At 44.2% G+C, this 13429-nt stretch overlaps 1 protein-coding gene across 1 annotated transcript in view; it reads right to left on the bottom strand.

Moving 5' to 3' along the window:
* Positions 1 to 1896: 1896 nt before the first annotated feature.
* SH3GL3 (SH3 domain containing GRB2 like 3, endophilin A3) overlaps positions 1897 to 13429 on the bottom strand; it is a 181842-nt gene continuing 170309 nt past the window's right edge. The window contains exon 9 of the mRNA XM_040342568.1: positions 1897 to 2591. Within this exon, the coding sequence (XP_040198502.1) occupies positions 2386 to 2591 (206 nt within the window). The 3' untranslated portion in view covers positions 1897 to 2385. The remainder of the gene's footprint in view (positions 2592 to 13429) is intronic.

Below are 13429 nucleotides of genomic sequence, written 5' to 3'. Positions count from 1 at the left end.
GCTGCACTGATGAGTACTTATGGGTGGCACTGGCAGTCATTGTGGATGGGCACGGATTGGCATATCCCTGGTGGTCCAGTGTGGGTGACCATCCCTAGTGGTCCTGGGCGTGCATCCGAGGGGGGGCTGCACAAAACCCCCCCCACCCCCCTGTCAGGAGAGCGGTCGATCGGCTCTCCTCTACTCATGTCTGTCAGACGAGTGAGGAAAAGCCGATCAACGGCTCTTCCTGTTTACATCATGATCAGCCATGATTCGATCCGACTGATCACGTGGTAAAGAGCCTCCGTTTGAGGCTCTTTACCAAGATCAGTGTAGCAGTGTGTCAGACTGACACACCACACCACCAACTGCCACGATGCGTGCGGCGGCTGTTATCCTGCTGGACGTCATATGATGCCCAGTCAGGATAACTAAACCACCGCCCAGCCATCATTCTACTTATAGGCTGGGAGAACTAACTGATACTAAGAGAACTGACATCACCAGTGACACGAACACAGTGATCCGTGCTAATAAAATGCACTGTCACAATGACACTGGAAAGAAAGGGGTTAACATCTAGGGCGATCAAGGGGTTTACCGTGTGCCCAACTATGTGTAATGTTTGCTGCTTTTACCAAGACCCCTTCCACACTAGAGTGTTTTTCAGGCACTTTTGGGCTAAAAATAAATGCCTGTAAAGCACCTGAAAAATGCCTCCCCTGCAGTCTGTGTGAAAGGCAGAGTGCTTTCACACTGAGGCGATGCACTGGCAGGACATTAGAAAATGTACTGCAAGCAGCATCTTTGGAGCGGTGTATACACCGCTCCTGTCCATTGAAATGAATGGGTACTGCTGCCGAAGCGTCTGCAAAGCGATTCAGCAGCGGCGATACACGGGAGCATTTAACCCCTTTATCGGCCCCTAGCGGGGCGCTCTGCTAGCAGCTGAATAGTGCCGCTAAAGATGGCAGTAAAGCGCCGCTAAAACCAGCAGCATTTTACTATCAACGCCCACCCGCTCCAGTGTGAAAGCAGCCTTAGAATGCTTAGCAAGGAATGGAAAAAACAACTATAAGATGCCCTGTTGGTAAACACAGCTCTTTATGGTTTACAATGGCAGAGCTGTGTTCAGTGCCGATCATTGGCCAGTGATCGGCATGTGCCATAATGACTCACAGCACAGCCAGGCGAGCGCACACGCCCCCTTCCCGAGTGCTCAAATCATGTACCAGTTACGTGATCCAGCGCAGGAGAGCCACTCTTCTGATGTACCGTATTTATCGGCGTATAACGTGCACCCCAATTTCAGAGGGAAGTTTCAGGAAAAAAAACATTTTTTTAATTTTGTGGTTCATCTGCAGCCTCAATGCAGCCTAGCCTGTGCCCAAATGCAGCCTGTGCCCAAATACAGCCTATGCAGCCTCACCTTCTCTCGTGGAAATCGCCGAGCCGAGCCGCCATTTCCTGTTCATTCGGTGGCAGTCACACACACACAGTCCCGCCTCCGCCATCGGCATTGGACCAGCTTCTGTGATTGATAGAACACTGGTCCAATGCCGGTGGCGGATGCGGGAATGTGTGTGTGACGTGTGCTGAGTAAACAGGAGAGACAGCGCGATAATTTCCCACGGCGCTCGTCCCCCTCCGAGCCGAGGTACACACAGGTACAGTATCGGCGTATAACGCGCACCCGTTATTTTCCCCATATTTTCAGGGGAAAAAAGTGCGCGTTATACGCCGATAAATACGGTATATGCAAGTTATACAGTAAGCAAGAGATTAAGAAAGAAGACCCAGCACACCCAACAAAGGCTTTCATTACTATAACTTGCACTCTACATAGTAAGGAATAATACAAGCTTCTGGAATAACAGCATTTTCCCTTTTAGATTACCGACATGTGATAGCAGCTACGTTCCAATATATTTATTATATTTGGTCATATAGACAAGTGTTTATATTACACAACTTACCACGACATTGTTGAGTTTAACAAATATTGTGCAACATACATTAGAATATTCACAGTTAAAGACTTTTTTTAAAGGAAAATAAACTAGTTACCTCTGTAAACAGACTATATACTTATTAAAATACTTTTAGTGAGAATTAAAAAGAAAACTCTTTAAAAATAGTTGACACAGACAAGCCGCAAAAGTCACGTATGAAACATGAGACAACAATAAAATATATTTATATACCTTTCTTTTTGTAGGTCTGTGGGTAGCAGTGTCAATGTTTTCATAAAAAATAAAAATTGATATAAAATAAATACATATAAAAGAGATGACACACAAAAGTTTAGTTGATCGAGTAGCAAGGCGTTCACAGAATGCCACATTCAAAAAGTTCTCAGTCCCATTGTAACAGGATAGAGCAGTCTCTCTGAAGTCCCAGAGTTCATTGTGGAAGAGGAACCACAACTTCAACATAATTAATTGGGAAAAAACCCGACTCCCCGTTGACCATGCCTTCATACCAATTCTCATCAATCTGGTTGGTTAAAGTGATGATGTCACCTTCTTTAAATCCAAGTTCTCCTTCATTTTCAGGGTCAAAGTCATATATCGCTCTGCAACAGGGCTGGTCCAAATGGATGGTAGAACCTGGAGAGAGAAAACAAAACCACATTTAATGGACTGTAGATAAGCTAGGAGGCGGCAAACATACTTTCTTTCGTGACCATTGATGCCGAGAGGACCAGACCAAATTTTGCAGCATTAGCAATCGTCCATTATCTTGACAATAACTATAAGACGAATCTGCATAAATTAATTTGTACGCCGAGTGTATAAGACGGGAGTGCGCACGCAAGGTGACCCCCCTTTGGAGAGAGCTTCCCAGAGGGGGGGTTATCTAATGTGGGGAGGAGTCAAGAGAGCCGCAGAGGGACCCCAGAAGAGGACAATCGGGGGCCACTCTGTGCAAAACTGCACAGTGGAGGCATGCATGACATGTTTGTTTAAAAAAAAAAAAAAAAACCTGAACAATTACAATTACTTTAATAATGTACCGTATTTATCGGCGTATACCGCGCACTTTCTCCCCCTTAAAATAAGGGGAAAATCGTGGGTGCGCGATATACGCCGATACCCGCGCTCAGTTTGAATGCCTGCGCCGACATATACCGAGTGCAGTACCCTCGGCTACATTCAGCCAGGCTTGGGTTCGCTCGTGCTCACGCATAAACGTCACAGAGCGTGAGCACGAGCGAAGCCGAGCCTGGCCGAATGTAGCCGAGGGTATTGCACTCGGTATACGTCGGCGGAGGCGTTCAAACTGAGCGCGGGAAGCGGCGATTCGACGGGGAGACAGCGCAGGAGAACACCACCGAAGCCGCAGACGGACGCCGGACCCGACGAGGAGGACACCACCGCAGACGGACGCCGGGCCCGACGAGGAGGACACCACCGAAGCCGCAGACGGACCCGACGAGGACGACACCACCGAAGCCGCAGACGGACTCAACGAGGAGGACACCACCGAAGCCGCAGACTGACCCGACGAGGAGGACACCACCGAAGCCGCAGACGGACCCGACGAGGACACCACCGAAGCCGCAGATGGACCCGACGAGGAGGACACCACCGAAGCCGAAGACGGACGGCGGACCCGCCGATGGACGCCACGCAAGACACCAAAACCAAGTACTAAAATGTTTTTTTTTTTTTACAGGAATGCGGGTCCACATTAGGGGTGCGCACTATACGCCGGAGCGCGCAATACCCCGATAAATACGGTAATTATATCTGTCAATTCTTGTTAACATCTATAACCCAGTCTCATTCATTTTCTGACCACGTAAACAAAAGGGCAGGGATAGCACTGCCGTCATTCTCCAAATAAAGCCATATTCTGGCAATCAGACTGACTAAAAATGGCCATATCAATATATGATCAATAACATCACTAGTTATACCCGCCAATTTGTTTACATTTAGCAGCAGGGACAGGAAATATTCTCAGTGAATGTAGTGACAGGAATGGATGTGTCCAGTCATTGGGATTTTTATTTTATTTTGATGAATCAGCTTTTTTTTTTCCTTTTTACCACTTGACACACAATGTATGTTGTTATGTTCAAGCAGTTATACCAGGGCTATGGCTGCAGCTGTCAACCAAAAACTCAGGTATTGCGTTTTTCTTTCTGTAAAAGTGATACTAGCGGGTAACTAGCCGCTGGATTGTCTTTACAAGCTGTAGGAGGGGTTTCCTTCTTCCAACCAGTGCATTTCCAGGCTTTCTTGTGCAATCGGAGTGCCTGGCACTGAAGCCGACAGTTCCGTGCCATCTGATAATAGAGCTGATTAGGTACCGGAACATCCTTGATCATCTCTATGGTCTTAGACAGCCTTGAGGTTTCTTCAGGGATGCCTTGGAAAAATGCCTAAAAATTCGCCACAAATTGTATAGCCAGCAGATGGCGCAAGCCTGCCTTTTAGTTACATAAAGTCACAGGTTTTCATTAAGCCCTATTGCCACTTTCTAGACACTGCCATCCTAACAACCAATGGCATCATCACTTAAAGCGGTAGTTCCCCCTCAAAAAAATTGTTAAGATTAGATTCATGCTCATTTTGTCTAGGGGAATCGGCTATTTTTTTTAAAAACTAAGCTGTACTTACCGTTTTAGAGAGCGATCTTCTCCGCCGCTTCCGGGTATGGTCTTCGGCACTGGGCGTTCCTTCTTGATTGACAGTCTTATCCATTGCGTCACGAATAACTGAAAGAAGCCGAACGTCGGTGCGGCTCTATACGGCGCCTGTGCACCAACGTTCGGCTACTTTTGGAAAATCGTGACGCCATAGATGCGACCGTCGGAAGACTGTCAATCAAGAAGGACCGCTCAGTGCCGAAGACCATACCCGGAAGCCGCGGAGAAGATCGCTCTCTAAAACGGTAAGGTCAGCTTCGTTTTTTAAAAAAACTATCCGATTCCACTAGACAAAATGAGCATCAATCTAATCTTAACATTTTTTTGGAGGGGGAACTACCGCTTTAAGGCGGATGTCTGTTGCCTCCACAGCATCCTTGTTTGACCCTCCTGTGCCCCTCTTCCACAGAACTGGGGTGACATTAGCTGACTGATGGAGAGAAATTGAGGGAGAAGAGAAACATTGGAATACTAGTCAGTACCAGTGTGCAAAGGTGTATTTGCTATGGAAGAATAAATCACCTTTAAATTGAGCGCATCGAGGCCCTCGGGTAAAGACTGCGCTCTCAATAAGCATTTTAATAAATAAAGTTGGGTGTCCCAAGTGTGGATGTTGCTACTTGTGTAAAGCTCTTAGAATAGTTTTTTTACATTTTAGAATGGGGTGCCTTGAGATTAATTTTAAAGGGTGCCTTCACTGAAAAAAGGTTGAGAAGCACTGGTCTAAGAGACCGGAAGCGACAAAGAATTTTGTCACTTTCAGTTAGGGGGAATTGAAAAAATGTTCATTTTTTTTTTGGAAAGCATGAGCTCAATGTGTGTTTTTTTTTTTTTTTTTTTTTTTACATCTCATGCTTTCAAGGGTCTTATGTAGAATTAAAGGAGCAGTGTAAAAATAAAAAAATGTGAATAGAACAACATTTTTTTTTTAAAGAGCCCTCACCCCGTGTTTGCACGCAGAGGAGAACGCATACAGGCGTCGTGCACGCTTATGTAAACAGTCTTCACACTACACAAGGCATGGTCACAAACCGACGTTCTAGAGCAACAATTCTAGCACTGGCTCTCCTTTGTAACTGAAATGATAACCTGTAAAACATTTGTAAAGTGTCACCTATGGAGATTTTTAAATATCATAGTTTGTTGCCCATTCCACGAGCGAGTGCAATTTTAAAGCATGACCTGTTGGGTATCCATTTACTCAGCGCAACATTTACTCAGCATAACATCATCTTTTATGCGTTCCTGAAAATTGGGTTGTATATTGTGTTTTTTTGCATTTTAATTAAAGTGTATTTAAAAAAATAAATACATTGCAATTGAGAAACCACTGCACCGTGTGACAAAAAAAATGCAGCCCCCATCATTTTATTCTCTAGGGACTCTGCTAAAAAATAATAATGTTTGGGGGGGGGGGGGGGGGGGGGTTCCAAGTAATTTACTAGCCAAGCGGTTAATAAAAGTGTGTCTTTATTTACATTTATACCCCCCCATGTAGCAAGTTTACAAATGTCTTGCATAGAACCTAGAAAATGGGCATTATTGTTTTATTTATTTTTTTACTTGGTTCCTGTTGACTTCAATGGGGGTCCGATTTAGCACCTGAAATTCAGTAATGTTCCTTGGATGAACCATGGATACCTTAGGCACATTCCTATACCCATAAACCAGGAGTCTTCAAACTATGGCCCTCCAGGAACTACCATTCCTATCATGCCTAGTCATGTCTGTGAATGTCAGAGTTTTACAATGCCTCATGGGATGTGTAGTTCCGCAACAGCTGGAGGGCCGTAGTTTGAGGATCCCTGCTATAAACCATCCTTAAAGCACAAACTAAAATCTCACAAATAGTTACTTAGGCTGGGTTCACATATATGCGAATTGGAGGAGTTTTAAACTGCATCCAATTTGCATGACATGTGAATGTGACTGGCTCTCAATTTTTTTCCAGGTATTTACCAAAACATATTCAAGCTATAGATCTATAATGGATATGGGCTGAAAGTGCACACTTAGGTTTAATTTGAGGGTATGCACATACAAATTAGAGGAAGGGTTTAGGAAATACAGCTCTTAAGAATAGCTGCCCCCCTTTTTCAAGGGACCAAAAGTAATTGGACAATTGAATCAAAAGCTGTTTCATGGCCAGGTGTGGGCCACTCCTTTGTTATTTCTTCATTAATTAAGCAGGTGAAAAGACTGGAGTTATTACCAAGTGTGGTAATTACATTTGGAACCTATTGCTGTGAAACTACATCATGCGTTCAAAGGAGTGGTCCATGAAAGTGAGACAGTCCATTGTAAGGCTTAAAAAAATAAACAAGAGAGAGATAAATAAACAAGAGAGAGATAGCAGCAACATTAGGAATGGCCAAATCAACAGTTTGGTACATCCTGAGGAAAGAAGAATGCACTGGTGAGCTCAGCAGCATAAAAAGGCCTGGACGTTCACAGAAGACAACATTCGTGGATGATGAAAAACCCATTTACAATATCCAGACAAGTGAAGCACACTCTTCAGGAGGTGGGTGTATAATTGTCAAAGTCTACAATCAAGAGAAGACTTCACGAGAGCAAATACAGAGGGTTCACCACAAGGTGCAAACCATTCATAAGCCTGGAGAATAGAAAAGCCAGATTAAACTTTGCCCAAAAAAAAAAAATTTAAAAAGCCAGACCCAGTTCTGGAAAAACATTCTTTGAATGGATAAAAAGAAGATTAATCTGTACCAGAATGACGGGATGAAAAAAAAGAAGTGTGGAGAAGGCTCAGAACAGCTCATAATCCAAAGCACATATCGTCATCTGTAAAACATGGTGGCGACTGTGTGATGGCATGGGCATGCATGGCTTCCAGTGGCACTGGGTCATTGGCGTTTATTGATGTGACAGAAGACAGAAGCAGCCGGGTAAATTCTGCAGTTTTTAGGGATATACTTGTCAGTTCAGATCCAGCTAAATGTAGCAAAGTTGATTGGATGGCGCTTAAAGGTACAGATGGACAATGATCCAAAAACACACTGCAAACGCAACCCAGGAGCTTTTAAAGGAAAATAAGTGGAATATTCTGCAATGGCCGAGTCAAACACCTGATCTCAACCCAATTGAGCATGCATTTCACTTGCTGAAGGCAAAACTAAAAGGCAGAAAGGAGAAAACAGTCTTTGGTAACTGGTGACTTCAGGCAGTCATTGCCAGTAAAATATTCTCAAAATATAAAAAATGTATGATTATATTAATTTGTCCAGTTACATTTGAGCTCCTGAAAATGGGGGACGAAATTGTTTTAGGACCTTCGAACATTTTTATATACAGTCCCCCCGACTGTATATAAAAATGTTCGCAGGTCCTAAAATTTGTACCCGCCATTTATGTTCAACCCTTTGAATTAACCACTTAAGGACCGGAATGATTTGTCCCCTTAACCACTTAAGCCCCGGACCAATATGCTGGCTAAAGACCCAAGGGGTTTTTACAGTTCGGGACTGCGTCGCTTTAACAGACAATTGCCCGGTCGTGCGACGTGGCTCCCAAACAAAATTGGCGTCCTTTTTTCCCCACAAATAGAGCTTTCTTTTGGTGGTATTTGATCACCTCTGCGGTTTTTATTTTTTGCGCTATAAACAAAAATAGAGCGACAATTTAAAAAAAAATGCAATATTTTTTACTTTTTGCTGTAATAAATATCCCCCAAAAACATATATAAATTTTTTTTTTCTCCTCAGTTTAGGCCGATACGTATTCTTCTACCTATTTTTGGTAAAAAAAAAAAAATCGCAATAATCGTTTATCGGTTGGTTTGCGCAAAATTTATAGCGATTACAAAATAGGGGATAGTTTTTTTGCATTTTTCTTTTTTTTCTTTTTTTTTTACTAGTAATGGCGGCGATCAGCGATTTTTTTCGTGACTGCGACATTATGGCGGACACTTCGGACAATTTTGACACATTTTTGGGACCATTGTCATTTTCACAGCAAAAAATGCATTTAAATTGCATTCTTTATTGTGAAAATGACAGTTGCAGTTTGGGAGTTAAACACAGGGGGCGCTGTAACATTTAGGGATCACTTAGTGTGTGTTTACTAGTGTAGGGGGGTGTGGCTGTAGGACTGACACCATCGATCGAGTCTTCCCTATATAAGGGATCACTCGATCGATGTAGCCGCCACAGTGAAGCACGGGGAAGCCGTGTTTACACACGGCTCTCCCCGTTCTTCAGCTCCGGGGAGCGATCGCGACGGAGCGGCTAAAAACAAATAGCCGCGCCGTCGTCCCGGATCGCTCCCCGAGCGGACCCGACCTCCGCATGTACCGGGGGGGGTCCCGATCGGACCCCCCACCCACGTCTAGCAGAGGACGTACAGGTACGTGGATGTGCCTGTCCGTGCCATTCTGCTGACGTAAATGTACATGAGGAGGTCGGGAACTAGTTAATAACCAGGCCATTTTTTGCAATATGGCACTGCGTAGCTTTAACTGACAATTGCGATGCTGTACCCAAACAAAATTGTCCCCCCCCCCCCCCCACAAATACAGCGTTCTTTTGGTGGTATTGTATCACCTCAGTTTTTATTATTTTTTTTTAAAAAAAAAAGACTATTTTGAAATAATATATATTTTTTTACTTTTTGCTATAATAAATATCCCACAACAAAAAAAAAACAAAAAAAGAAAAACAAATGTCTTCCTCAGTTTATGTATTCTTCTGCATATTTTTGGTAAAAAAATAAATAAAAAAATTATTGCAAAAAGCATATGTTGATTGGTTTGCTCAAAAGTTACAAAATAGGGGATAAATTTATGGGATTTTTACTATTTTTTTTTTACTAGTAATGGCAGTGAGCTGCGATTTTTTGCGGGATTGTGACATTACGGCGGACAGATTGGACACTTGACACTTTTTTGGGACCAGTGAAATTTACACAGCGGTCAGAGCTATAAAAAAGATTGTACTCACCGTAAAATCCATTTCTCCGAGTTCATAGACGGACACAGCATCCTTGACAGTAGGGTTATGCACCTTCCTTCCAGGAGAGACTTTCTCCTAAAGGGAAGCGGATATAACCCTACTGTCAAAGGATGCTGTGTCCCGTCTATGAACGGAAGAGAAAATAGGATTTTTGTACTCACCGTAAAATCCATTTCTCCGAGTTCATAGACACCCTCTCTCTTACCCCCGCTCACCAGCTGATTGGGAAGCCACAGCAAGGAAGCGCCGCTCAGTGCGGACGTGTCAGAGGGTGCCCTGTCCCTCGCCCCTCCCGCGGATGCCGATACCCCCCTCTGTTCTTAGGAAGCACGGCCACAGTCAGGTAATATTCATGCCTTACTAGCTCCAGCTGCGGGGAAGGCTTAAATCCAGAACGACCAACAAGGTAAACAACATGGGACCGGTAAGAACTTTTTCTGTTATATAAATCATCGCTTACTGTATAGTGCTCCTCCTAAATACTTGGCAATTGAAATACACCACAGACTGGGTATTTGAAATAGGATTGTGATACACTGATACACTGATACAATGATGACGGGTTAATATGGAGAAGGGAGCAATTGATGGATGAAACATATCGCAGGATTTGTTCTATGACCCCCTATCTTTGTACTGTGCCTATTCCTGTAGATCGCAACGCTCCCCCCGGTCACCCCAGTCCCTGAACAGCACACAGCAAGTGGTCTACTGCTGTGAAATTTGTTTTGAGACTGGATTTCGGGTGTATGGCAAAGAGGGTAAGCATCCAAACCCCGCAACTAGCACAGCGATACTTTGCAAGTTTAAATTAAATAGGAAAATAAACATACCAGAATGTTAGAGAATACCAGAGTATTCCTCCAATAAACTGGCACAGATGACAAACCCCCATGCAAAGGCATAAAACTGACTATACCTTTTTGTGCTCTCTGGCGGTGTTGGTTTTTCGCGGCCTGGGGGTTATTGTCCAGTGCGCACGGAGGGCGCTGGTCGGGGGAGGCTTGGCCTACCGTGGGGAATTTTGGACTTTAATTGAGATACTACACCTACCCTTAACCTACCCTGGACCATTGCACGCGGTTTGTTCTGGGCATGTACTGTTGGGCAAGCTCATTGTAATACGATAGCCGTTTTTGGGGTGACTAGAGAGCCCGGCAATAGAACGCAGTAAGGGAGGTTAATTTGGGATTTGGTGGTGGTGCCCCTGCAGAGAAACTAGCGGAGGGTAACTGCACACAAAACACCCACCATTTTATATGATACATCACAATCACTGGAGGCTTATAAATTATGCCCCAGTATACTTAATACGGTAGGTTACGGTCGGACATTAAAAATCAAAAGGGGTAATACCCGCCGTCCAAACTGGGGAAACGTATCAGAGTAACAAAAAAATACAATATGAATAAATCAACAAGGGGAAACGCCCCGAAAATTCCCAAAGACAACCCTCCTACTTCCACCATTAGACACTACATGACCCCGGATGGGAGCTCCAAAAGCCCAGCATTGGGAAAAAAGGCAGAAAAAACAGGTGGAATTAAAAAGGGCGTGGGGGGGGGATCCCTCCAATTGTAGATACGTCAACGGAGGGTGAACAGGAAATCAGCCAAATCAAGGACCTCCGTACAGACACCCATATCCCCACAAAGGTAGAATTGGAGGGGATGTTAAAGAGACTGGAAAATGTAATACGAGAAGAAGTTAGCGCATTAAGAACGGACATAACTTATATGTTGGAGCGAGTGGAGAAAGCTGAGGCAAAAATTGAACAACAGGACTCAGAATTAAATGAATTAAAAAATCAATACCATACACTGAAACAAAATCAGAGGCAACTACAATATCGATTAGAAGACCAAGAGAATCGAAATAGAAGGAAAAATTTAAGAATACGATCTATCAAGGAGGAGAAAGGTGAAGATCTGAGAAAAATTCTCAACAATCTGTTCCTCCCCCTGTTGGAAAACGGTGCGGAGGAACCCCTAAAAATTGAACGGGTCCACCGCATAGGAAGAATTAGAGAGGGGGGAGGGAAATGGCCTAGGGATATTATAGTAAGGTTCAGATATTTTGAAGACAAAGCTGAGGTATGGTCAAAACTGAGAAGGAAGCCTCCCCTGAGCCATGATGGAGCTGAGATCCAGATTTTTCCTGATCTAGCCTGGGAAACTTTAGCCAGAAGAAGACACCTGAAACCCCTGCTTGAACAGATGCGCCAGTTTAATATTAACTATCAATGGGGGTTCCCGGCATGTCTGATTGGCTATAAAGATGGGGTATCAGCAAAATTAATATTCCCAGAGGACTTGCTATCTTTTTGCCGCAAATTTGATATGCCCGCTCTGGAATTACCCGGATGGGTGGAATAGCCTCGGATTGCTCTGGCTTTTCTCCCTCTATTTTCGTCCTCTGTTTAGTCTTCTCTTTTTGCTCCTTGTTTTTTCTCTCCAATTTTTCTTTTTTTTTTTTTTTTTTGGTCCTTCCAGTCCTCATCAGAGGGGGGTAGGAGGGGCGGGATCTGTGGGAAGTGGGGGAGGTTAGATGGGGGGGGGACTAGATAGGAGGGTTAGGAGAGCAGGTCCGCAACCCTACCCAGATAAGAACAACCCCTAGGGATTATTCCTAGAGGGTAAATGGGAGGGTTGGGCGCTGGGAGGCCTCACCTCATTCCTGAAGAACCGACGGGTAGTGGGGTGTGAAAACCCCTACGGTTCAGAGGCAATGTTTAGGCCTGGGCAGGGGGGGGGGAGATGGGAGGGTTGGGGAGGGGAGGTTTGGAAGGAGAGAGGGCACTCTCCCCTTTCAAAAAGGGGTTGGGACAGGGAACGTGGCTCCCAGTAGATCTCTTAGAAAGATTAGGGAAAGGATTCAGTGATAGGAAATGACAGAAATAAAATTTTTAACTTACAATGTGAAGGGATTGAACTCGCCTACTAAAAGATTGAAGGTGCTAGCAGAGATTGAATTATACAGAGCGGATGTAGTCTTTCTCCAGGAATCTCACCTGTCGATAAATTCAAACGTAAAGTTATACTCACCTAGGTATCCTTCCTGGTTCTATGGGGATTCCATCTCTAAACGTTCTAGAGGCGTAGCAATTGGTTTCGCAAAAGAGACCGCGTTTACTCTGGAGGCGAGGCTGACAGACCCGGAAGGGAGATTTTTATTTTTAAAAGGAAGATTTGGGGACACCGCCTACACCCTAGCAAACATCTATGCACCGAATGTGCATCCAACCCATTATTTAAGTAGAATCTTGGGCAAATTGAAAAATTTTGCAGAGGGGTACACAATCATGATGGGGGATCTTAATTTTGCTATGAACCCGAAAGAAGATAGTACGTCCCGGGGGAAGGAGACAACGAACGTGCAGTTACAAAAAATTAAGCACAAGATCCATGACAGTCAATTAGTAGATGCTTGGAGGATATTCCATCCAAATACAAAGGATTACACGTTCTTTTCTCCTCCCCACGGAACGTACACCAGAATAGACTACATTTTGGTAGATCACAGGCTGCTTGACATGATTACTGAGACGGACATTGGAATTATGACTGTCTCAGACCATGCGCCAGTGACCATGAAAATTAAACTCTCCATACAAAAGAGCCAACGGTCAGTGTGGCACCTAAATGATAGTCTGATTCGCGATGAAGAAGGGGCAAGTAGGGTGGAGGCGGAACTAAAACAATTTTTCCTCTTTAATGATACTGACGGGATTTCAAGTGCAACTCTTTGGGAGACACACAAAGCATACATTAGAGGGATACTAATCGCTGAGGGTGCCAGGGTAAAAAAAGAGAGAAAACGC

Source organism: Rana temporaria, chromosome 3 (genome assembly GCF_905171775.1).
Source record: "Rana temporaria chromosome 3, aRanTem1.1, whole genome shotgun sequence".
In the NCBI taxonomy this organism is placed as follows: domain Eukaryota; kingdom Metazoa; phylum Chordata; class Amphibia; order Anura; family Ranidae; genus Rana; species Rana temporaria.
This window is presented reverse-complemented; position numbering and strand designations above follow the sequence as displayed.